Genomic DNA, 27,810 nt, shown 5'->3' with positions numbered 1-27,810 from the left:
GCCCCACACCCGCAGCCTCTCCGAGAAGCCCATAAAGGGGCCGTGGGTTTTGGCGAGGGGCCTGGAACACACCCAGGGGGGGCCGCGAGATCCAGAGACCATAAGCTCTGATGACTTCATAGCACAACTGGATGCCAGAGGTTGTGGTGGGCTGTGGAAAGGTTAACCCATTTTGGGCGGGAACCCCTTTTGGTGTTAGCATTATGCTATGCTTTAGCTATTGAAAAATAGCAGATCTACGAGCTTGTAGGTCTGCTATTTTTTTAAAATCGTGAAAATGTGCCTCAAATTTAGAATATATTTTTTCAGAACGAACATTTTTAACTCAAATCTTTGCTTCTGGAGGGTCCCTGGAAAAACATATTTTCAGATGGGGGGTCTCGGAGGCCAATTACAGATCATTTCTGGGGTCCTTGACATGAAATATTGAGTGATATAGGCCTAGAAAAAGGTATTTCAGAAAACTGTCAGGATTTAGAAGACACTTTTTCAGGCCTAAATGGGTTAAGGAGGGCTGAGCTAGAGAGGAGGGAAGTGGCGATGATGGAGGGATCATGGTATTGGCAGATTGGGTCTGCGTTACGACGCCTAGGAGGACATGAGGTTCCACCTCCACCAAAGAGTATCAGGAAACCTCCGCAGTTCTCCTCTTGCTAACCTCTACAGCCCCCCTGGGTGCCCTCATCAGTTTGGTCTCAGCAGTTAATGTGCAGGCTAGATGCTAGCATATGCAGCTAAAGTGCATTTACAGATTAGTTGACTGAACAAGAAAATAAGCATGACGAACGACACTCTTAACCCATTTAGGCCCGACGTCGAAATAAAAAAAATGTCTTGTCTAAATCCTTCAGTTTTCTGAAGTACCCATGTTTCAGTGGTGCTCAATATTTCATATCAAGGACCCCAAAAATTTTCTGTAATTGGCCTCCGACCCCCATCTGAAAATATGTTGTTCCAGGGACCCCCTCAGAAGTAAAGATTTGAGTTAAATAGCGCTAAATAGCGTTAAATAGCGCGCCACTCGCGCTATGAGCTTGTAGATCTGTTATTTTTCAATAGCTAAATTATAACATAATGTTTAAAACACCAAAAGGGGTTCCCACACAAAATGGGTTAAGGATGGCTTTGTCAGAAGATGAAAAGATGAAGTTGCCAAATACACCATGCTGATGAACACTTGATGAACAAGGAAACTTATTTTCTTTCGTATTAACTTCACACGCCAAGAATCCTCTCTACAAATGCACAGTGTTTGCGTCTCAGCGGCACAGATTTACATCCTAATCAACACAGGAACATGCGGTTCCCAAGCGATCCGGTTCACAATGCAGCAGCAACAACCAGCTCACCTCCCTGCATCTCTGTCCAGATCACTCGGTTAGCTCTGGCTAAATGGCGGTGGCATCGGCTTCTGGCACTGCCCGAGTAATTCAGTGCATGCTGCTGGGTACACAGATGGAGCAGACAGAAGGAGAAGAGGGAGAGAGAGATGGAGAGAAAGTGGAAGAAGAGGGCAGGATATGGAGAGAAGGAGCGAGAGTGATCGAGAGAGAGAGAGAAAAAAGGGAGAAGCCACACTCTTCCTTATTGCAGCTCCCCGCTCTCTGGCTCTTTATCACACATTACAGAAGGTCTAATTGTCCCTTGTATCTCTTGTCTCTCCAGCTATACTTTCAGGTCAGCTGTGAAACTCACAGTGGACTAGATTTACCTGTAGATCGACTCCCAATACAATAAAAAATGTTAAAGATAAGAAATGTAAAAATAAAGTTTACAAAAAAAAAAAAAAAAAAATGTTAAAGATGGAGTGCCACGATTTTCTTCCACCCTAAAATATGATCATCAGGTATTATTATAATATAAAGAGGAAGAACATTTTCCAAAAAGTGTACAGTATTTGTTCAAATCATTATTTTATGTGGACACGCCCACCAGTTCATTAAGTATGCCTGGTTTGCCTGGTGGGTGGTGATGGGTGGTCATCCACCTGAACTGAAGCCACACCCACAGCTGTAGTTGTATGATAAAGGGGGAGGGGTTAGGGGAGGGGCTGATAGTGTGATGCAGTCACTATATTACTGTTTATTTCATTGGCCCGTTTGACTGTCAAGGGTTCAGCCTCCAGGAAGAAACCCTAAATACAAAGTTAATACACCATTGCACATAAAAACAACTCCAGAGTGTCTAATGAAGTACTGTCACCTCATAGAAACATGGAAAACAAAAAATTGTGGCACTCCATCTTTAAATGTGGGGTTACTAGAGGAATGCATGTAGCCATGTGGTCAGCAATGAAGACTAGTTTAGTACACTAAGTTGACCATTCAACCAGAATAGAATCCTTGTGGTTTTGTGGCAGCAGCAGCAAGGCTACAACAGGTATTCAAAGCAAACAATTCAATTTAATCCTTTAAAAAACATAATGATCTATAATTGATTAATTGAACGTTCTAGCTCAGAACGTGTCGTATTGCGAGCTATTCTTCGGCTATTCTTGCCATTGTTGTGCGACACCGGCGTTGTACAACAAACTATACAATAGGGCTTAAGTGGATAATCAAATTTAGTAAATTATAAAAAATCACACCTGTGTGAACTGAGTGGTACAACCCCCAGCTACATCACGGACATGCTAAAACCCCACAGGCCTCAGATCTGCAGATAGGGCCCTTCTTGTTCCAACCATAACTCACCTTGTCACCCGAGGTGACCGGGCTTTTGCGGCCCGCGCTCCATCGCTCTGGAATACCCTCCCCTTGGCTCTTAGGCAAGCGGAGACGGTGCCCGCTTTTAAAAACACACATGTATGTCAAGTGTTTTTCCTAATTTCAGTTCTATATGTATGTATGTGTGTATGTGTATATAGACCTATGTGTATATATATATATGTATATGTAGATATGCATATATGGATGTGTGTATGTATGTACCTGTATATATTCATTTATTTACCTTTCTTTCTATCCTTGATGTGTTTTGATGTGATGTTATGCTTTGTTATTTCTGATGTTCTTGATGTTCTTTATGATTGTTGTTTTTAATCCTGTCTGTAAAGCACTTTGTAACTTTATGTTTGGAAAGGTGCTACATAAATAAAATGTCATTGATTCATTCATTCAAGTGCACATTTGAGTGAGAAGTCTGCTATAAACACAACACGAGATATATAGCTAGATAGCTATAAACACAACACGAGATATATAGCTAGATAGCTATAAACACAACATGATATCACGACACTGGTATCGGTATTCGGTATCGGTATCAGACAGTAGGCTGACAGGTTTGTCTACCTGTTTAACCTAAATAAGCAATAGTATAGCATATTATGGGTGATAAATCTACACTCAGCGCTGAGCGAGGCACTCTTCAAAATGATTTAGTTTAGAATTCATCACACAGGCACAGCTTAGTTAAGCACCCATCACAATTTGCAACAATGTATGAAACAGATATGGGATTGACACACACACACACACACACACACACACACACACACACACACACACACACACACACACACACACACACACACACACACACACACACACACACACACACACACACACACACACACACACACACACACACACACACACACACACACACACACACACACACACACACACACACACACACACACACACACACACACACACACACACACCTCTGACCTTGTGTTTTGGGCCCATTTTTGCACACAAACATCATATTTGATATCTCAGTTCACGCTCGGGTCTCAACACTTGAGACCCTGCAAAGGGACAACAGCACAGTGGGTGGCATCTTATGGTGGAAACTTCTGGAAAGACATTCTCACCCCTCGAACTGGGGGAAAAAAAAACAAAAAAAAAAACACTCCATTCTGTGCAGTTGAAGAAGTTCATTGCTATGAAGACGACATGACTCAGTGCTCTGTGATCTTTTCACTTCCTCAAAAATTATACGAATCACCCACTGTTCTTATGTTGTGTTTTTTAGTAGTGACTAACTTCTCCAAAAGGTCCCTCATTATCTTATCAGCTGCCTTCGAGCAGAATGTCAATTAGAAAAAGTAAGAGAAATATTTTGAGGTCGTTCCGACCAGAATATGTGATTCTTATAAAGCTTACTGTACATTGGCCCCTATAAGGGCATATAACCTCTCTCTCTCTCTGCCTAAACACAACGGATGGAAAAGCCTTTCCCAGTCTTAAGGGGTTAGTGGTCTGGGGAGGTTAGGAGGATGCCACACATGTGGCTCTTATTTCCAAGTGTATAGGATGCGAGGGGAGACTGTGGCGCGTTCGCTGCTTCGTGTAGAGAGCAGCTATAGGCCTCGATGGGATTATACCCCTGGCAGGACGGAGCAGAACGTTGATGTGTGGGGAAGAGAAGACCGTGCGTATAAAAGTACAATTATCATTTTAAACAAATAGAAACAACACAAGGAACAACGGCTGATTAAAATGGGACAAAATAAAATAACGTCACAGGATACAAAACTCCATAAAAGAAGGTTTTAACAAGTGTGCTTGTGTAGATGCGTAGAAGAGCAAGGGGTGAGTATACTGGGGTGAGTAGTCGCATGCACGCACACGCACACACACACGCAATATCAACAGTAATAGCTCTAGCGAAACAAGAAAAAAAACGAGTATAAGATGGAAAATAAAATCTGTTTCATCCAGTCTCCTCTCTCCCTCTCGCACACAGACAGACAGACACACAGGCACTAATCAATTCCAGCGCTGCTGCGAGTAGTACTACTTCACTTCATTATAAACTCCCTGCTTCGTCTCTGCGGCAGAATATGGAAACATCAAACCCCTCACACAGCCCCCCAAACCAAACCCCTCACACAGCCCCCCAAAACATCTCTAGAACTCTCCCACCATCTCTCTGTCCCTGCCAGCCGTCCTCGTATCCTATAATATGGAAACATCAAACTCCTCACACAGCCCCCCAAACCCAAACCCCTCACACAGCCCCCCAAAACATCTCTAGAACTCTCCCACCATCTCTCTGTCCCTGCCAGCCGTCCTCGTCGTATCCTGCCTTCCCTACTGTGCTCGCAAGCTCTTTGTCTCAGACATGGCCATCAAAGCAATAGCTTGGACTCTCAACAGATTTAGGCTCTCTTTCACACAAGCGTGCACAGTTGCGCACGCACGCACGCACGCACGCACGCACGCACACAAAATCAACAGTATGGAACATCTCCCACTGGCTTTTCCATTGTGGCTTCAGCAGGGGTCTAGACAGCTTAAGTGCTGCCTTGTGTTGGGTGACACCTCGTGACAATGGACTGAGACACTCCTAACGATAAAAGCTCATGTGTGTGCAATGTAGAATGATCAACTTCTGCACTGTGTGACGTGTACGGGTCTGAAAAGAGGCCAGCACACATAATGGGCCTGGAAGTCATGGTGTGCTTGTGTGTGTAAGAGGATGAGTGTGAGCCACCGGCGGCAACTCTTGGTGGTGAGCCTTCGACAAGTGTGAGCAGCCACTGGGAATTATTTATGTGATTTAAGCCATTTGCGCGTGTGTGTGTGTGTGTGTGTGTGTGTGTGTTTGTGTGTGTGTATGTGTGTGTGTGTGTGTGTGTGTGTGTGTGTATGTGTGTAGGGCCTGAGTAAGCTGAAAGTTAAGTGTTGTGATTCTTGGCCAAACACACTGATGTGTGTGCTGTGATTTAACAAGTCGTGTGACCCCGGGAGTCATCATCATGATTAACTGCTATGCAACCTATTTACAGTATTTTCCCGTGCAAGATTGACACAGGTACTGTATGTGTACGCACGCACGCAGGGGAACGTAGAAGAGCAGATGTGAGAGAAGGACACGTTGTCAGGGCACGTCTTACCTTCACAGATCCTGTCCAGTCGCTGGCGCTTGACTTTGTGCTTGTCGGGCAGAGCCATCGTCGTGGCACGACAGGAATGGCGGGTTCCTCTCCTCCCCCTCTGAAGTCACCAGTCAGTCCAGATGAAGATACAACCAGCTGGCAGATCCACAGGGCCCTTACAGGGCTGGCTTCAGTAATGTTTCACACCTAGGAGATTAAAAAAGGACACGGGATATCGTTGTAGTAAGAGGAGTGATATTGTTCCTTAATATATTACACACATTAACTGTCTTGGGCCGTGTTGGTGTTTTCTTGTTTTTGTTTTGTTTTTTTCATTCAAATTTGACACGGATTCTTGCGTGTTCTTGTGTGAGACCTTTGTTTAACAATCAAGCCATCAGCTTCATCAAACTGATGGCTGCTCAGAGGGGACGGGGGGGGGGGGGGGGTAGGTATCGTGCTCATCGACACAGGGACGTAAACCGAGGACCTTCTATTACTTTTATATTTTTGAGTGGTGCAACCACTCCAAGGAACAGCAATGTCCGTGTTAACCTATGTGTTGGTTCATGTGTTGGTTCACCTATGTGACTATGAGTACCAGTAGGGGCAAAGGTGGCGCTGTTGTGCCAGAAACAGAGAGAGAGAGATAGTGCTGCACTGTTGCCTGCTAATGAGAGAGAGAGAGAGGGGGGGGGGGGGGGGGGGGGGGCAGGGGGAGAGGGGAGTTGCACCACTCAGTTCACACGGGTGTGATTAAACAACACAAATCTCATAAAATATTTTCAGATGGGGTTTCTGCGGACAAATACACCAGTGCGTGCGTCGAAATAAAATGTTCGCTCTGAAAGAATATTCAAAGATTTGTGCCGCATTTTTACGATTTTTCAAAAATAGCAGACCTACAAGCTCGTAGCGCGCCACAGATGGCGCGCTACGAGCGCTATGAGCTATGAGCTTGTAGATCTGCTATTTTTCAATAGCTAAAGTATAACATAATGCTTAGTTAAAACACCAAAAGGGGTTCACGTCCAGAATGGGTTAAACAACATTAGGACAAAAAGCCCAAACAAGCGCAAAACTAAATGCAACTCGCAACTACCAACATTAACAAGCTAATTTGCAGGAAAACATGGCCAAAGTAATAACAACCAGACATGGCAACACTGCCGCTCTCTACCTGAATGGGTATATAGCTGAATAGATGTCACAACACCTGTTCAAATCTGTCATTTCCCAAATGACTGGTGGTCCGGTCCCTGCACAAATGTTGTTAGACGCACTTCATTGTTCACCTTCAGAGAACATAGATAAATGTTTCTCTGTGCAAAAAGAGATTACCATACTCTGGAATGGTTAATTCTCTTATTCAAACTGGTTTGTTAGTTAACCCATTTTGGGCGGGAACCCCTTTTGGTGTTAGCATTATGTTATGCTTTAGCTATTGAAAAATAGCAGATCTACAAGCTCGTAGCGCGCCACCGAGTGGCGCGCTACAAGCTTGTAGGTCTGCTATTTTTGAAAAAATCGAAGAACGACTGACATAGAAACATAGCTTTTTCAGAAAACCGTCAGGATGTAGGAGACATTTTTAGAATCTGATCTCAGGTCAAAATTGGTTAATTGTGTTCATCTGGGATCCCATGTCTAGTGATTACATGGTTAGAATGAAAGCGAGCAACACATTTGGGTCCCCTGGGGAACGGAGTTGAGAGCCACCGAATTCCCTCTTCGTAGAACCACAAAAGGTGCACAGGCCTTGCAGAGAGAGCGGCCTCCACTAGAGGGAGACTCATCTCAGAGATGATAGAAGAGCACACTTTCAATTCCTCTGGGATTTGTAGAGGGGATCTTAAATTGAAATCTCCCACGCAGATCGAACATATCACAACAAGACAAACAAGAGTTAATGAGAGGCCGCAGCATTGTTGTCTCCACCAGGCCGAAGGCACGGGGAGAGAGTATGTTTTGCACTCCGTCTGTCTGTGTGTGTGTGTGTGTGTGTGTGTGTGTGTGTGTGTGTGTGTGTGTGTGTGTGTGTGTGTGTGTGTGTGTGTGTGTGTGTGTGTGTGTGTGTGTGTGTACAGCTAATCTCCGGCACCGTTAACCCGGTCGATGCCAAATTTTGCACACACACTCCCTGGATGCCAACGATGAACCTCTGCCCAACATTTTCCAGAACAGCCTGTTATAGCGCCAACAGGAGGCCGATTTTAGAAAAATACATTTTTGGATATTACTCCTCCAGATTCTGTCCAAAAATCCCGCAGTCGGATCTGTCTGATATTTCATATTCCATCCTAATTGGCTAACATTGGCTTTCAAAAACGCAGCGTGCAATTTACGTGAAATCTTTCACAGACTTTTCTACTAGGCCGAGGAATATATCCCACCCTTTTCACATTGGCCTGTTATATAGCGCCACCAACAGGTGGATTTTTGCAAAACAACATTTTTGGAACAAAATGCTTCAAATCATCCAAATTGCCATCCAAGGCGTAAGAAGAAGAAATGGCACCCTATTGACATTGGCCTATTATAGCGCCACCAGGAGGCCACAACCTGACCTGCCCTGGTGGAGACCTGTGCCCCGAGGGACACTTTATCTAGTTTTGTGTTCTTTGCTGTAGCTTGTGATGGTCCCACCGGAGACAGCATGCGTTTAGCCCATTTTGGACTGAGGTCGATTAAAAAAAAAGCTTCTAAATCCTAACATTTTTCTGAAAAACCCATGTTTCTGTCAGTGGTGCTCAACCTTTTTCATGGCAAGGACGCCCAGAATCATCTCTATTGGGCCACACGGACCCCCATCTAAAAAGTATGTAGTTCCAGGGACCCCCCAGAAGCAAATATTTTAGTTAAAAACGTTCGCTCTGAAATATTATATTCAATGATTTGCGCCACATTTTAACGATTCTTCAAAAAATAGCAGACCTACAAGCTCGTAGCGCGCCACTCGGTGGCGCGCTACGAGCTTGTAGATCTGCTATTTTTCAATAGCTAAATTATAACATAATGTTTAAAACACCAAAAGGGGTTCCCGCCCCAAAATGGATTAGGGGAGAGGCTGACAACAACAGAGAGACAAGACAGGCAGACATGGTGTACAGAGAGTACAGACAGCGCACGCACACACACACACACACATGCACACTCACAAACCTAGGCATGTAAACAAACACATGCATACGCACCAGATGACGTGCAGTAAACAGACAAAATATGCAGACATGTGCTGTTTCCACACATAATCGACACAAGCATGTGTGTGTAGTGTACTGTAGTGCACGCACCCCCCCCCCCCCCCCCCCCCCCCTAAGGACAGTCAGTAACAGTGAGTGGAATGTGGGTCAGTCAGTCAGCAGAGCAGATAAGGGGGGGTTGTATCAGCAAAAATAAATGCACAACGGCGTGGATACTAGATGGTACAGGAAAATGCAAAGTAAAGAAATATCACGTGAGAGAATGAAATGCACTGCCTCCGTTCCATTCTCCTGTGGTCGATGTCATCGATCGGACCACAAATTCAGTTGCATTGTGTCTTGATAAAGGCAGTGTTACTACTTAACCCCAAGCCACCCATCAATCCATCCGTACATCCATCCTCTCAGAGTTGAATTAACACTCAGGCCTTTACAGTGTGTACTAGCTCTTCCGTTTTGCATGATCTTCTTTTATATTATAACCACTTGAATCCCAGCGTCCCTATTCTGGGGGGAATATGTCCCCAAAAATAGCCGTGACAATAAGCAATGACAAAAACAAATCCTAACCGTTTTCTTAAAAAACGTGTGTTGCTAATTATGTCGTTATTGTCGGGCAGAAACCTCTCATCATCATATTCTACATTTTTGTAGGAGGTTTTTTACGTAAATTAACGCCCTTACTTAACCCATTTAGGGCCGACGTCGGAATTTAAAAAATGTCTTCTAAATCCTGACAGTTTTCTGTCGGGATTTGCGCCACATTTTCACGATTTTTCAAAAATAGAAGACCTACAAGCTCGTAGCGCGCCACTCGGTGGCGCGCTATGAGCTTGTAGATCTGCTATTTTTAAATAGCTAAAGTATAAAATAATGCTTAAAACACCAAAAAGGGTTCCCGCCCAAAATGGGTTAATCATACTACAGCGTCACGCAGAAGTATAGCAGATCAACAAGCTCGAAGCGCGGTGCAAAGCGACTCGTTTTCAGCTTGTAGATCTGCTACTTTTGAATCCTGATAACAGTTTTGAAACTTATGAGGTTTCCCCCCCCAACAGAGATGATATATATACAGTAGCTAAAATACTAAAATGACACAGATGCTTTCCCGGTTTCACTCGGCTATCAGCGCCCCCAGGTGGAGGTAGAATGTGGCACCGTGCCCAATCTAGTGTTTATGTTCAGACAGTGTGGCCAATGTATAGACTGTAATGAATTCCTCGTGCAGTATTACAATAATTAATTAATTTAACCCATTTAGGCCTGACGTCGTAATTTAAAAATGTCTTCTAAATCCTGACTGAAATACCTATGTTTCTGTATCAGTGGTGCTCAATATTTCATATCAAGGAACACAAAAATGTTATGTAAGAGGCCGCTGAACCCCATCTAAAAATATGTTGTTCCAACGACCCCCCAGAAGCAAAGATTTTAGTTAAAAACATATATATTCCAAATTTGCGCCACATTTTCATGATTTTTCAAAAATAGCTAAATTATAACATAATGTTTAAAACACCAAAAGGGGTTCCCGCCCAGAATGGGTTAAGCAAATTTGGAGGAACTATATAGAACATTATATAGAACATTATTTATAACCTCCAAAACAACTCTCACAGTGTAATCCAGGGAGGACTTCTACTGTCCAGGTTATAAGTGAATGTTTCAAATATAGTTCTGCTCTTGTTAAGATTTATCTTACAATAGATTCACAAAATCTAGTCTGTCCGTGTGTTTGTAGTTAACTGGCCTTGAGTCAAAACCACCGATCCGACCAATTACACCCATATTTAGGGGTCCGATGGGAGAAGTTCTTGGACTTCATTAAGCGAGGTGATATTGAAGAGGCTTTGGATGTATAGTGGTTAATTGGAGTAGTCAGTCAGCTGTGGGGTGGGGGTTTCTTTGAAGATTTTGTTTAGTATTTGTGCTGCCAAGTGGTTGTGGGGGGGAAAATATATGTGAATAATTGCTTTGAAAATACTATGTTGTAAAGAAAAATCAATAAACATGTTTTTAAAAAATATATATATATATGTAGGCTAGGGGTCCGTTGTCCAGAACAGACGATCCGACCGCAATGCATGGGTCCGACCGACTTCAAACTCGCCGTTCACATCGGCGAGGACCCGACATTAGGACGCGCCAATTAGGAAGTTGGTCGAATATTCGATAAGGCGACAAAATCTAAACACTCTCCATGAATTCAGGTCTTCGTGGGGGTGAGTAATTGACCAGGGGAAAAAAACTGTCATAACAGTATCCATGTGTTTGCTTTGTCTGTCCTGCGCCGTACGATAGACATTTTCAGCAGAGAAACAGGACAAGCACGTGGGAGTCAGAGGCGAGGTAATTGAGCAGGAAGGAAAGCAGGAAATAACACTGAAGGTACAGCAGTGTGTACACGCTGTGTGTGTGTGTGTGTGTGTGTGTGTGTGTGTGTGTGTGTGTGTGTGTGTGTGTGTGTGTGTGGCGGGAGGGCGTCCATTCTCTTACCTATGAATAGACTACAGGAGAGAGAAGGTAAGTGTGAAACTGGCAGTGTCCACTGCACTGTTACATTTTAAGTTTGTTTGTATGTGAAAGCATTTCGGATTTCCAATAAAACATGAACGACAATCATCATCATCATCATCATCATCATACTATAATTCAGTCAATGTCTGAATGTCTGTCTGTCAGAAACACCGCCGTAGCTCCTCACCGCCTGCACCAATGACTCCCACTTTTCACACAGGCATTGACCATAATAATATGGAGGTCTTAACGAAGCCCTTTTTCCAATTTAACAAATTATAAATTAATAATGAATTTATTAGTGAATTAGAAATGCGAAAACGCACCCAGGGGGCAGTACCCCCTGCGGCCACAATATACCGCATACGGTGTGTGTTTGTGTGTGTGTGTGTGTGTGTGTGTGTGTGTGTGTGTGTGTGTGTGTGTATATACAATATTGTGTGCATCATCTATATTTTGTGTATCATCTGTAACAATAGTATTATAGCCAGTTAGTTTGGCTATATGTATATAGAGTGGACGGGTTAGAGTGTGACACCAGGGCAGCCGAGTGGAATAGTGACAGAATCTAGCCTATACACCACATTTTGTGTAGAATGGGTCGAAATGAATATGCATGCAAAAATGTCTTCCTTTACATTTTGTTGACAATATTGTAAGAATGTGTACGAATATCAATGGACCCAATGACTGTGGAGTATATCACTGAGCCAGAGAGCTGATCGTCTCGTTACATTACTAATTAGTAGCGGACTAGTGGTACAATAGAGCGTCGCAGTCCCGCCCTCTTTCATGACGACACCAGGCCCAGGAAATGATTCCCAATGCATTATTCCCATAGACATTTCAAAAAGTATTTATTTAAAGACGGTTACGCCGCGGACAAAGCCAACTCGAGTCGTGACAACTCATGACAACAAACACAATATTTTGGACCAAACAAATAATTACAAAGAAGAAAAACAACAAAAAAAAGTGTAACCTGCCATTGTTTTCTTCTAATTATTTGTTCGGCCCAAAAAATTGTGTTTGTTGTCATGATTTGTCACGACTCGAGTTGGCTTTGTCCGCGGCGTAAACGTCTTTAAATAAATACTTTTTGAAATGTCTATGAGGAAAATGAACAGAGAATCATTTCCTGGGCCCTGGTAGGGGGCGGGACTGCGACGCTCTATACTGCTAAAATACTACAAATACATACACTAATACATAGCAGTTGGATTAATTCCAGGTACATGACATGATGCAGATGATGAAGAGAATCCACTCCATTATTTGGAAGGCCAAAAAACTAATGGGCTCCACTCAGCAGGTACAGTATAAAGTCAACAGCAAGTCTTAGCAGAGCACTTACTCAATGGAGAGCGATGCAGGAAGCACAGTCAACCCTGAGTGAGCACCACCACAAGCAGACAAGCAGCTACTTTAAGTGCTGTTACTTAACGAAACAGAATTGGAGGGGAATTAGGTTTGCGAGATATACTTTCAGAGCTACAGCCTCGGCAAGGAACAAGTGTGTGTGTGTGTGTGCGTGTGCGTGTGTGTGTGTTTGTGCGCGTGCGTATAGCGCACGCAACGCGTACATGTTTTACTATATGGTTGAAAATTAGAATTCGTTTTGGCATTAGGCATAGGGATTTTGAGATAAAGGTTATGTTGTGGGCCAGCAGGTTAAGTAAAGATGGCATATTATAAGAATTGGTTTTGATGTCCAATCAAAGATAGTAAGTGTGTGTGTGTGCATGCGTGCGTGCGTGCGTGCGTGCGTGCGTGCGTGCGTGCGTGCGTAACAAAATAATCTGGCCACACATTGATGCTACATGCACACAAATCTGTTCCACGTGAACACGCTCACTGACACCCACACATGTGTAGGCACACACACACACAGCCTCAGGGATTGTCTAGTTCAACAAACAGAAGCCAAGCAACATGTTCCTGTGTGAGCACACAGGAAGAGCTTGCTGTGGAAGAGCTGAGACCACTGACTTTATATCTCACACACACGCACGCGCACACACACACACACACCTACTGTATCTTTGTGCGGACATCAAAACCATTAGGGTCAGTTCTTTCACTCTGAAAGAACTGACCCTAACCCTCCACCCTAAAGTGAGTGACATACTAGAGGGAGCGCCCACCCACCTATAGAACACACACACACACACACACACACACACACACACACACACACACACACACACACACACACACACACACACACACACACACACACACACACACACACACACACACACACACACACACACACACACACACACACACACACACACACACACACACACACACACACACACACACACACACACACACACACACACACACACACACACACACACACACATCTTTGTGCGGACATCAAAACCTTCATCCCTATCCTTCACTCTGACAGAACTGACCCTAACCTAAAGTGAGAGACACTCACATCCACAATACTAGAGGGAGCGCCCACCCACCTATAGTGTGTGAATAACGTTCAACAAAGTATCTAAGCACAGCCGTGTTTGTTCACAACATTTTCCTTGTCCTTGTAATGTATTTGGGCCCGACGTTCTTTCTATCCATCCTGGTGTTGGTTCACTATGTTGTCGCCAAGAGCGAGCTCCATATTTACAAAAACATACCAACGTCACTCTATTCTGAGTGATGTGGGCTAGAATTTAATGCCCACGAGAGGGCCGTCCCTAGCTTTTCAGACGCCGCCCTCCTCTTGGTGACGTACATGTTTTCACACGCTATAGAACAAACATGGGCACCTTCTCGCTCTACTGCACTGCCACCAAAGTGTGGGGTGCTCCGACACCATCCCTTAACAAATGTGGATCACTGGCTTCCCTCAGAACAGGACTGAAAAAATCTTTCAGGAGGCCTAAAGGGGAGGTAAACTCACTTTTCCCATAGAAAGGTGATGGCATTCACTGCCTACAGTTGTTGTTTTTTATAGTGTTTTATATCAATTTGTGTTGATTACTTGAATACACACACAGGACCAAAATGGAAACAAGTCCCCAGGACTTTGTGGTTATCCTTTGAGCTCAAATGTCTGACTCTAAATGCCTATAATTCCAACCCAAATCGTGAGTCTGAAATTTCTAGTTCTAATACGTATACTTATCCCACGATGTTGTAACCCATTTTTTCACCCAGTGTCAATTGTCTAATGTAATCCTGGGCTCTACACTCCCTGGGCTCTACACTCCCTCCCTCCTCCACCAACCTGGGGAGAGCAACGGACTGACCTCATGCTTCCTTCAGTGCATGAGCGTCCAAGCCTCTTCTTTTCACCTGACAGGGGGGGAGTTTCCTGGTTGGATGCAAGGACTGTCTAAAGAGGACGAGAAGCGAAGACCGTACGGTGGACGCCATGTTGCTCCCTGGAAGGAAAGAAACATGCGCAGTTGAGACCAGGAAGTTGTACATGCACAAATTTGGGCATGTACAACAGGGAGCAACATGGCGTACACCGTACGGTCTTCGCTTCTCGTCCTCTTTAGATAGTCCTTGGTTGGATGTAGTGTGTGTGTGGAAGGAACACGTTATTCCAACCAGTTCCTCCACCAGGTGCCCCGGGAGGCAGTATAGAGACCAGGATTTTAATGCATGTGTTTTGTGAGGGTACCTACTACCTACCCTACGGTACACAGGGTACCTACTACCTACCCTACGGTACACAGGGAGAACATGCAAACTCCACACTGAAAGGCCCTTCAGTCATACTTATAAATGTGGGTATTCCACACACACACACTGCGCCACACACACACACACACACACACACACACACACACACACACACACACACACACACACACACACACACACACACACACACACACACACACACACACACACACACACACACACACACACACACACACACACACACACACACACACACACACACACACACACACACACACACACACACACACACACACACACACACACACACACACACACACACCCCTCCGAGCTATGCTCAGTGGTAACAACAAAGTCGAAGTTCATTCGCAAGCACACTCACCTCTACCTGGAAATATGAAATGTTGGCAGGTGCAGAAAACACAAGAGACATATATACACAATACTGCATAGACGGCAGTTTTGAGACACTATAATTAGATGTACTGCATTGTTTTCACTTCAACATTGACATTCAGTATATGCTTCCAAGTTGTGCAATACAAACCGTTTTAGACTCACGTCATCACACAGCATGATATCATTTTGCAATTAAAGCTTTCTAGGACGATTCATTTAAATAAATGCACTTCGTAAATCAAAGGCGTGCCGTGGGGGCCACGGCAGTTCTCATTCTGTAACAGAACTCTTCAAGGCTTTTTTAAATCATTTAGGCCTGACGTCGAAATTTATAAAATGTCTTCTAAATCCTGACAGTTTTCTGTCAGGATTTGCGCCACATTTTCAAGATTTTTTCAAAAATAGCAGACCTACAAGCTCATAGCGCGCCACTCGGTGGCGCGCTATGAGCTTGTAGATCTGCTATTTTTCAATAGCTAAATTATAACATAATGTTTAAAACACCAAAGGGGTTCCCGCCCAAAATGGATTAAAGGCTGACATTTTCTTTTAGAAGTGAATATTACAGGTGACAGCAAACACAATGGAGTGTTCTCTTTTTTATGGTAGAAGCGTTGTTGTTCATGCTGTAGGTATTCAGCCTGAAGTCGAGAGGCGCTCAGAGTCAGGGGCATGGGAACGCTTGTGGAAGCAGACGCAGCTGTGCACGGAGATAAAGTGGTGGTTAAAGAAACCATCTGGAACTCTATAGCAAATGAATCCTACCACAGCCCTCTGCCGGGGCTCACACACTCTGCAACTCTGTCAGCATTTCTGCTGTTTTAATCAAAAGACAGCCTGCACAGACTGACTGAGAGGCACATAACGCAGCACACTTCCTACTACTGCTACTACTTCATACTGCATTGTACGGATATCATATATATACACAAAATGAATGTGGGTATTACATCTCAGCTTGACATCCTGTACAGAAAGATTTTCCACAACAACACCAGAGAGAGAAGGGTTTTAGAGAGAGACTTATTTTCTTTTGATGACTTATCTAGTGTTTACCTCTCCTGAATGCGAACGAAAAGGAAAATCCTCATGGGTACGGAGGCTACCTCTCCTCCTGTCTCACTAAAGTTTTGTCCTTTTGTGATGGAAAGTCTTTGAGTGCCAGGCAACCTAGGAGGTCTTGTTTAGGTGGGCAACAATGGGACTGACTCAGACATGAGAGGAAGAGAAAGAAAGAGAGAGATAGAGAGAGAGAGCATCATATTGATTGGAGCCACGTCCCAGGAGAACCCACAGCAGAAAGCCTGTGGGTTTGGTTAAAGGAAAACTGAGGAGGCGAAAGAATGACAGAACAGCTCCGGCATCAAACGCATCCGAGGACATTTTTTCACACTGAAAAAGATCAGCCAGTTATATCATGAACCAAACCTTCCAGAATCCCTTGACCTCAGTGACTCAGCTCAACTCTATGAACCCAATGACCTTCTCTGTAAGCTGGAAGAACACAGAGACCGACCGACCGACCGACAGACACACACACAGACAGACACACGCAGACCATCTGATGTTTACTCTAGCCGATTTGTATAGTTGTAGGGAACCATGCTGATTTGTAGGAAGTGGGGTATGTGTGCCCTATTTGGTAGATGTAGTAAACCATCGACTAAGTGCGTCACTGTGCATCACCGAAGCACTCCTTTAGACCGCGGATATCTTACACTACACCTCACTACTATAAACGTTTCCAAATCACCAGGAAGACAAATCGCACAGCTGCCATCAATCAGCTGGTGTGTAAGAGTGAATACTTAAAAGTCATTGATTTATGTCCCCGAAAGTGCACGATGGCAGAAAGAAAAAAGGAGAGGGGGAGAGAGAGAGAAGAAGGTGGATAAGGTTTCCCTTGTCTCATTAATGGGATAGTTGGGGCCTCTGAGGGGCACGTAAAACTGTCACCCTGACCGCTGATTTACACCTTCCTCCGTCCCACCTCCCTCTCTCTCGCTCATATCCCCATATCTCTCCACTGCGTTAAGTACACTGGCTGCTGCCAATTATGGGCTCTGCTCCTTCTGCCTCTCTTTATCTTGCTCACCAACCCCCCTCCTCCCTCACAATTTCTCGCGGCGTCCGTCCACCCTTCTCGCCCCCTCTCGTTCCCTTCATTCTTCCTCTATTCTGTCAGCTTCTGGCAGACGAGCTTCATTTAGATTTTCCTTGTTTACTTTTCCCCTCTCTTCCCCTTTTACATGGCTCTTTTTTGCGAGCCGTGTTCCCCTCCTCGGCCCCTCCCCTCTTCTCTTCTTCTACCCTCTTCTCTTCTCTCTCCGATGCTCGCTCTGCTCTTATAACATAATGGGACTGCAGCAGCAACGCTAAATGCTGACTTGGGTTTAATGCGCAATATTGTAATAACGCCCATTCGTCATACCAGGAAATGCGCAATGGTGGCATTGTTGCGCGCGGTGGCTGGCTAGCCAGACTCACTGTGGCATTGGACATGGGGAACCGTTTTCCCTCTCTCAGTAACTCCCTCTAAATCGAAAGAGGTAACAAATCTCTGCAGACTATATTTTAATTAAATCAAAAGACATAAGCGCTCATGATTTTTGAAAGAAAATGGATTAATTAGACATGGAATTGTCAATGGCATAGTGGCTATATGGGACAGATGCCTCCGGGCCCACACCAGTGGACTGAACACTTAAGAAAGAAAAGAACATGTGATGTAATTTACAAAACAGCGTTCATTTAACCCATTTTGACCTGAGATCAGATTCTAAAAATGTCTTCTACATCCTGACAGTTTTCTGAAAAAGCTATGTTTGTCAGTCGTCAGTCATTTTTCAAAAATAGCAGACCTACAAGCTCCTATGAGCTTGTAGATCTGCTATTTTTCAATAGCTAAAGCATAACATAATGCTAACACCAAAGGGGTTCCCGCCCAAAATGGGTTAAAACAGGGGTGCCCAAAAGGTAGATCGTGATCTACCAGTAGATCACACAGGCTGTACAGGTAGAACACATGACATGGCCCCTAAAAAGATACAATTAAAAATAAATAATAAACTATTTTTGGCATCTGCCACACATTAAGGTGACTGCACTTGATTGATCGACATCAAAAAGGGCAGAGCAAACCCACAATGCAACAGGCCTACCGTGTTTTCAAATATTCAATATTACAAAAAAGGAAAATAAGTGCATTTGTATTTTCAGCAATGGGATAATATATGTATATATTTTTGGTGGGTAGATCTGGTTGAGCTGGTCATTTTGAAAGTCGCTCTCAAGTCTAGAAAGTGTGGGCACCCCTGGGTTAAAAGAACGAAGAGTAAAACGTTGCCCTGTAATTTGCTGTATGGATAAAACGCAAATACGAATCCTGATCTCAATTCGTAAAGCACACATACGTGCACACACAGCACGCACAACCAGACACACACCCACATGAAACATGAGTCTACTGTATCTTAGATGTCAAGGAAAAGGCCTGGCCTGTGCCACTGATACCTTCTCTTATGTATTTGCTGCAAAATCCACATTGCAGCCTTGTCCCCGCAGGGACGGAGAGCAACCCCTGCACGGGGGACAGACACAGCAGGGAGGAGGGGCTACCCTGCACAAACGGAAGCGTTAATAATATTGTAAACATGACGCAGCATAACATCATAAATGAGCCCATAGAAAGTCTGTGTTCTGTTCAGTCACCACGGATGCAGCCTACATTCCGAGGTTTTAACCCATTGTTTGGGCGGGAACCTCTTTTGGTGTTAGAATCATGTTATGCTTAGCATAACATGATTCTATGTCAGTCGAAGAACGACTGACATAGAAACATGGCTTTTTCAGAAAACTGTCAGGATTTAGAAGACATTTTTAGAATCTGATCTCAGGTCAAAATGGGTTAAAACGGCACTGCAACAGGAACTGGCCGGCGGTGAAATCCTGCAATTTCCCACAAAGGTTGGGTTACAGTTTTTGAGTGGTGCAACCACTCCAAGGAACAGCAATGTCCGTGTTAACCTATGTGACTATGAGTACCAGTAGGGGCAAAAGTGGCGCTGTTGTGCCAGAAACAGAGAGAGAGAGAGATAGTGCTGCACTGTTGCCTGCTAATGAGAGAGAGCGAGAGGGGGGGGAAGTGCACCACTCAGTTCACACGGGTGTGATTTTTTTCTTTACACGCAGCGTTAGATGTGAGCGCGCGGAAGGCACGTGAACTTCTAGTCTATGACAATTCTCAATTTCCCCACACAGGTGTATTCCTGTTGCTATTGGACCCCACTGGTTGGTCTTCAGTGGCCCACACACCAAACTTACCAGACTGACTCAGATCAGTCAGGTGAAAGGTGAAACACCTGCTATAGGCACGATCTCTACACATCGTACAGACTGTCGGTTGATGGTGTGTGTGCCTGCGTGAGCAGCGTTATTGGCGTTTATACATGCGCTGATATGGGAGTCATCATGAGATAAAGTCAAAACAAGCGGCACGCAAAAGCGTTATTCATAGTCTAATATTTTCGGTGGTGAGGTGACTACCGAACTACAACATGACGTCACGGAGCCGCGGTGAAGAGCAAACCACCGCTCTTCACCAGCCCTTCTCTCTGTTTTTACTCACCACCGCTCCACGTTATCACCTCACCACCAGAGCAGTGGTCACCTCACCACCGGAGCGGTGGTCACCTCACCACCGGAGTGGTGGTCACCTCACCACCGGAGCGGTGGTCACCTCACCACCGGAGCGGTGGTCACCTCACCACCGGAGCGGTGGTCACCTCACCACCGAAGATCCAGACTATGAATAGGCCTTAAGTGGGAAATGATCGCTTTCGTTGTATTCTACATAACCCGGTAGGTTTAATTTTAGTTTATAATGCCTTGACTAAAATAAACAAAAAAGGCTTTGCTCTGAATCCGTACATGATAGAGACGTCTAGAAATCCACACTGTACTGTAAGACATTTCCAGAAAGACGGATCATGACTGTTTAAGTCAATGCACGCTGTTCCCCTTGTCATCTCTGCCTGTAATGAGATACTGAGACGGCTTCAGTCACTACTTTAAAGTACTGCTGCTGTCAGTTCAGTTACTGTATACGCACAAGCTGTACAGTTGTGTGGCAGCAGTTCCATATACAGTATTGAGTTGACAGAGCTAGTCGCTCGGGCGGAACAAGGGTAAACAGTGAACCAGAGTGCTCTATTCCCCCCCCCCCCCCCCCCCGCGCGCCCGCTCTCCCCGGTGTTATCGACGGGTGACAGTGGCCGAGCTCGTTCTGTCGGGTGAACAATGGTAAGTGACACCGCAGTGACCGCACCACCATTCTACACACCGACTGCACACAGCAGAGACACACACCGACGTTTATCGACACTTATCAATGCCGATGTCAGGCCACTCTGTCGAGGTCTTTAGCCCATCTAGGCCTGACCTCAAAATTTAAAGAAAATCTTCTAAATCCTCCAGTTTTCTGAAATAAATATTTCAGAAAACTGCGCTATGAGCTTGTAGAGCTGCTATTTTTCAATAGCTAAATTACAACACATTATGTTTAAAACACCAAAAGGGGTTCCCGCCCAAAATGGGTTAGGGATGGTATTGACATCCACGCATCATCCCCTTGATAAACAAGACGATCGGTTGCTCGCGGTCCTTTTCACCTGACAGTCAGGATTTTCACTGGGGAGGTTTGATATTGATTGATTGAAACTACAGTTTGCAGAATTACAGTACATTTCAAGCACAAACTCAATACAAAGACTGTCAACTGTGAGTGGACGACCCAATTAAGCATTACACTTGTTTACAATAGGGTCCACCTTGTTCAATTCATCAAAAATGGGATGCAGAGAGACATGTTGGTCTTCGGAGTTCTGCACCCGTGCTGAGCAGGTTTCCTGGCCAACTAGGAGTGCAGTCAGTGAGACAAATGCCCTCTCAGCCCGGGCTTCCCTCCCGTGAACACAGTAAATTATTGTTTGTTGAAGCATCCAGGCCAGGACCTTTTACCCCTGGACCACCTAGACGTGCCCCATGCAGTTCTACTGATAGGCCTTTTTCACACTGCCAGTGTGAAACTGTCGTCTATAGTTGTCACCATCACCTCACCCTTTAATTCGCAGCTATTTAGCACCTCTTCATCCCCAGCAAACAGCTCATTGACAACAAGGCTTGCTCAACATTCACCCAACACAGGGACCAACAGAAAAGTTTACTCCGATAACGCCAATCCAAACATTAATAAAAATCAACATCATCCTCAGTAGTCCCATACACCTTATCGAGGGAAATGTTTAAAACAAATTATCTGTAGCAAGACTGAAACCCTGGAGGAAACGAGCCAGGACGATAAACCGCAATTATCTTTTAGTTCTTGGGGAGATGATGGCACTTTAAATCCTTACTTCGACAAAATAGGACATGCAGTGAAGAAATGATAACGCTGGAAAAGGGCCAAACTCTTTAAAAAGGTGTCTTCAATCAAACTAGTGGATGATTGAAGACACCCTGGTCCCAGTTTAGAAGTACATTTAGGATGCTTACAGTAAGCTGTGGAGCTTCTGGAAAGCAGAAGTATTGAATGAGAAGATTGGTGGATCAGAACATAAGAACACTTCCCAACCCTTCTTGCTATGACTATAGTGAATGTATTGTATGTACATGTATGACATATACCTATAGTTCATTTAGTAATTGGACACATTTCGTTATTTTTTCCAGATAATGCTAGACGGTCATCTCTAAATAATTTCAATGAAACACCAAATTATATTCCTCGTTGGAAATATTGTGACTTACATTGCAAAAGGTGTGACTTCATATGTTTAACGTTTATGTTTGCTTAGGGGTCTCCCAGTCTCTCCAGCTCTTTAAATAAACAGAAAATACATTTTCAGGTTGGCAGAGGAAGTGTAGCGCCCAGGATTACATTAGATAATTGGCACTGGGTGAAAAAACTGGGTTGCAAAATCTTGGGATAAAAATTATAAAAAAAGAAAAAAAAAGGAAAATACATTTTCAAGTTGGTTGCCAATTTCATCCAATCAGGAGACGGTACACACATTTATCAGGCTCAATTTTACCGTGTACATTTTACACTTTAAATTCGCACTCCGACCTGAAAATGCATATTATTCTGTTGACTAAAAGAGCTGGAGAGACAGCCAGGGGACGCTCCTGTTACTGAACAAAACACTATATACACTGTATATAATTTCCTCTCCTTTCCCATTGGCCCTCTCTTGGCGCCTGGCGGCCCTCTCTCTTTGAAAACCTGTGACTTTAGACCATTGGTGTTCTGGGATGGCCAGGGTGAAGCAGAGGCCAGACCCAGCCCTGAGGCCCACCAGCTGTGAGCTGAAACGCCACTGACCTAGATTAATAGGAGGAACCCACCACTGCAGCACCAGGACTATACTCAACACGCCCCGGTTTCCTGTATCCTGCCTGTCTGTCTGTCTGTCTGTCTGTCTGTCTGTCTGCGTGTGAAGTGATTCCATCTGTCAGTCTCAGCTGGGCTGTGAAAACGCAGCTGAATGCTGTTGCAATCTCACTCACACACACGCACACACACACACACACACACACAGCAAAATCCTATTTTTTTTATCCTAAGAGGGAAATAATGTAATGGTCCAGGAATGTACACTAGTGTACAGTGCACTTTGGCTGCAACCATTGTTCATTTTCTCAGCGATTATTTGGATAATATATCGATATTTTGGATTAATCGAATAAAGTGCATTCTGTTTATAATTTATTTAAAAAAATCATATATCACAAAACAATTGTAATAGATTGTTTTACGATCAACTAACTTGATTAGTCTTTGTCGTACAACAGTGTTGCGCAAAAATTGCTGACCTACAAGCTCACAATGCACTGCAATGTAAGGCGTTTTAATAAAATCTTTTTTATAAATCAATGAAATTGATTAGTTTTATTACCTAGTGCAAACTCCACTCCTGCTGTCGAGCAACTATGAAGTGCTAATTCATAATTTTGGCAGAGGAAGAAAGACGCTAGCGGTACCAAATTAGTTCCAAAAAGAGGAAACGTAACATTTGTCATTAGGAAATGGTTCGGTTACAGGAACATTAATAGCGAACAACAAACAACTGCAGTCTATGAGAGAACTGTCAGGCTAAAGAGAGCTGATGGTTGGAAAGTTACGGCAAGAATGTGAACTCTAAACGGGGTGCATACTTAGTTTAGACTAGTCATTGGTTAGACATGGGTTAAGGTTAGGTTTAGGTGTGCTGCCCCATGGGAGGTTAGGGTTAGGGTGAGGGTGAGGGTTTGAGATAGGTTGTAGTTGTAGGACTAATGACTGGTCTAACCAATGACTATAGTCTAAACCAAAAACTGTCTAAACTAAGTACTGCACCCCTCTAAACAGTCAGGGGTTAGCAACCGTAGGCACGGTTGCCATCATTGGCACAGGGAAGGGTATTCACTGGCACACTGGCGTGCGAGAGAAATGAGAGCATACAATAACATGTGATGTATCCAGGTATGAATATATTGTTGTCTACAGTATGTCTACACACACAACGTATAACCATATTTCAGGTTCACTGTGCCCTATGTTGAAGATTGGGAGTTGAGAAGGAAAGTAGCTTGCAGAAGAACTATGCACTCGGAGATCACAAAGGACGATTGCTTAAAGATGTCTTAAATTTGTGGAGCGGCTGGTCTGTGTCACCACTCAATTCAATTCAATGGAGCTTTATAATTGGCATGAGAAAACAAACGTTTACATTGCCAAAGCAAGTGTCACAATACAATAAAAGCAGTTGAAAATGGGGAACGTATATACAGTTGGAGGGGGTACAGCATTTTGTAAACAGAGCTATGTCATCATTCCATCACCACCAATATTGGCAGCAATGTTGTGAAGGCAAGAATTGGCCTAAATTAAACTAGCGATTAGATATACAATATTCTGGGAAAAGATTGCTATTGAGCTTGACAAAGAATCCCATCCCCAAGAATACAAATCTTTTAAACTCAAATAAGTCATTTAAAAATAAATATTCGACCATATTTTTTGTTTTTGATCCTATAATCCAGCATGCAGGATTGCAGGTATACGGAAATAGTAGTAGGCTATACTGGCTTTAATGCTGATGTACAATAGAGACTACATCTTACAAATACTGCAGGTAATCCTTTTCTTGAAGATGTTGAGGGTAAAAATCAGAATTTTGATGTTTTTGTATACCATGTGACTCTGTATAGGGCGCCACCATTGTTGTGTCATATTTTGCGTTGCAGTCGCTACTGTGCATGTGCAACTATCAGCAGATCGTAAGGGAAGAGACTCCTATTTAGCTTAGTTACATTTAACGCTGAAAAAACTATGGTTAAAACCCATTCTGGGTGGGAACACCTTTTGGTGTTAGCATTATGTTATGCTTTAGCTATTGAAAAATAGCAGATCTACAAGCTCATAGCGCGCCACCGAGTGGCGCGCTACGAGCTTGTAGGTCTGCTATTTTTGAAAAATCGAAGAACGACTGACATAGAAACATAGCTTTTTCAGAAAACTGTCAGGATGTAGAAGACATTTTTAGAATCTGATCTCAGGTCAAAATGTGTAAACACTTTAATTGCCCGGAACTATTTAATCCATTACATTCATGCGCCCAGTCGATTTATAAACACGGACGCCTTTTCCGGACGGACCGGCCGGAAGTTCATGATGTTGTGTAGCAGCTAACAATAGCCACACCACTCTAGAATCGAGCGACAACAACGGGAGACAAGAATAATTTTTCAGAAAAAGACGGGATGATTTAGATCGCGAAACATAGCCTTTTCAGAAAACTGTCTAGAAGACATTTTTAGAATCTGATCTCAGGTCAAAATGGGTTAAGTGGAAAAACAACCACGATTAATTGCAAAAGAGAGATGGAGTCTATCCCCGTTCCAATGCGTTAGACCTCTGGGAGATGGAGTCTATCCCCGTTCCAATGCGTTAGACCTCTGGGAGATGGAGTCTATCCCCGTTCCAACGCGTTAGACCTCTGGGAGATGGAGTCTATCCCCGTTCCAATGCCTTAGACCTCTGGGAGATGGAGTCTATCCCCGTTCCAATGCGTTAGACCTCTGGGAGATGGAGTCTATCCCCGTTCCAATGCCTTAGACCTCTGGGAGATGGAGTCTATCCCCGTTCCAATGCGTTAGACCTCTGGGAGATGGAGTCTATCCCCGTTCCAATGCGTTAGACCTCTGGGAGATGGAGTCTATCCCCGTTCCAATGCGTTAGACCTCTGGGAGATGGAGTCTATCCCCGTTCCAATGCGTTAGACCTCTGGGAGATGGAGTCTATCCCCGTTCCAATGCGTTAGACCTCTGGCAGATGGAGTCTATCCCCGTTCCAATGCGTTAGACCTCTGGCAGATGGAGTCTATCCCCGTTCCAATGTGTTAGACCTCTGGGAGATGGAGTCTATCCCCGTTCCAATGCGTTAGACCTCTGGGAGATGGAGTCTATCCCCGTTCCAATGCGTTAGACCTCTGGGAGATGGAGTCTATCCCCGTTCCAATGCGTTAGACCTCTGGGAGATGGAGTCTATCCCTGTTCCAATGCGTTAGACCTCTGGCAGATGGAGTCTATCCCCGTTCCAATGCGTTAGACCTCTGGGAGATGGAGTCTACCCCCGTTCCAATGCGTTAGACCTCTGGGAGATGGAGTCTATCCCCGTTCCAATGCGTTAGACCTCTGGGAGATGGAGTCTATCCCCGTTCCAATGCGTTAGACCTCTGGGAGATGGAGTCTATCCCCGTTCCAATGCGTTAGACCTCTGGGAGATGGAGTCTATCCCTGTTCCAATGCGTTAGACCTCTGTGAGATGGATTGCTGAGGTGGAGTGCAACACCTAACATCAGCTCCCAGTACTTAGCGCACAACTTCAAGCCGTGCCGTGGATTAAACCCATGACCTTGCGGTCGAAAGACGAGTGCTCTACCGACTGATTCATCGATTATCGTTGCAGCCTTATCACGCACGCGTGTGTGCGCGCACACACACACACACACACACACACACACACACACACGCACACGCACGCACGCACGCGCCATATCACCCAGCACTAGGCTGGGGAGACATAAGGTAGGTTGTCTGTGTATTTATTTATACCGGACTTGTTGTGAAAACAGAAAATACCTCTTAGATAGGCCAAATACAGCCCAGCAAAGAAGCTCATGGCTGTAAAGTTTACATGGCAAGGTATCTCTAATAAAAAAAAAATCCTTCCCGATTCCAATACCGAGTACCGATCCGATACCAGTGTGTAATTTAAACAAATCTAGGACAGTGGTTCTCAAAGTGGGGACCATTTGAGTTCCTTGAGGGGGTTTATGGATCCTGTAACTTAAGAGTGTACAGATGGAACCAAATGGTTCTATTCGTAAATGGAATCAATATTGTCCGCATTGATTCCATCATCGTCAATGCTGTACACAAAATAGTAACCTCATCATTCGTCAGCATAAGGATGTCGAGGTTCCCATCCAAGTGGCGAAATGTGACGCCTAAAGCGTGAGACTAGGCCGGACTAATGGTGAAAAGGAGCTCCATTTCAGACAAACCAGGTTCTGTCACAAGCGCATCTGCGTGAGAGACAGTACTTATGCTAGATTCTTTTCAAGTTGGTCAGTGAATTAATAGTCACGCTGATAAAAGAACCAATTTATGCATGTGCATGGTTCGTTTGTGTGTGTGTGTGTAAGAGCACAGGTTGTATGTGCATGCGTGCACATGCGTGTGCACTTGCCTGCATGGTCGTGGTCGACGTGGTTGAGCCTACAAATATCCGCTGCCATAAATATGTATGTGGAAAAAGTCAGGCTAATTATGCTGGACTACTTTAACCCATTTTGGGCGGGAACCCCTTTTGGTGTTAGCATTATGTTAGGCTTTAGCTATTGAAAAATAGCAGATCTACAAGCTCATAGCACGCCACCGAGTGGCGCGCTCTGAGCTTGTAGGTCTGCTATTTTTGAAAAATCGAAGAGCGACTGACATAGAAACATAGCTTTTTCAGAAAACTGTCAGGATTTAGAAGACATTTGTAGAATCTGGTGTCAGGTCGAAATGGCTTAATGACCGCTAACAGAGGCAGGTATTCAACAAATACCAAAGAACACAGATGGCGCACCGAGAGCAGCTAGCACCTTC

The 27,810-nt window shown here is 44.3% G+C and overlaps 1 protein-coding gene across 5 annotated transcripts in view; it reads right to left on the bottom strand.

Moving 5' to 3' along the window:
• The window catches only part of ctbp2a (C-terminal binding protein 2a), a 111,229-nt gene that overhangs the window by 63,287 nt on the left and 20,132 nt on the right, over positions 1 to 27,810 (bottom strand). For all 5 annotated transcript variants that reach the window (XM_079513009.1, XM_079513010.1, XM_079513007.1 and 2 more), the window contains one exon: positions 5,849 to 6,037. In XM_079513009.1, coding sequence (XP_079369135.1) covers positions 5,849 to 5,906 — 58 coding nt within the window. In that variant the 5' untranslated portion in view covers positions 5,907 to 6,037. The remainder of the gene's footprint in view (positions 1 to 5,848; positions 6,038 to 27,810) is intronic.

This window comes from Electrona antarctica (assembly GCF_951216825.1).
Source record: "Electrona antarctica genome assembly, chromosome: 10".
NCBI classification, from domain to species: domain Eukaryota; kingdom Metazoa; phylum Chordata; class Actinopteri; order Myctophiformes; family Myctophidae; genus Electrona; species Electrona antarctica.
This window is presented reverse-complemented; position numbering and strand designations above follow the sequence as displayed.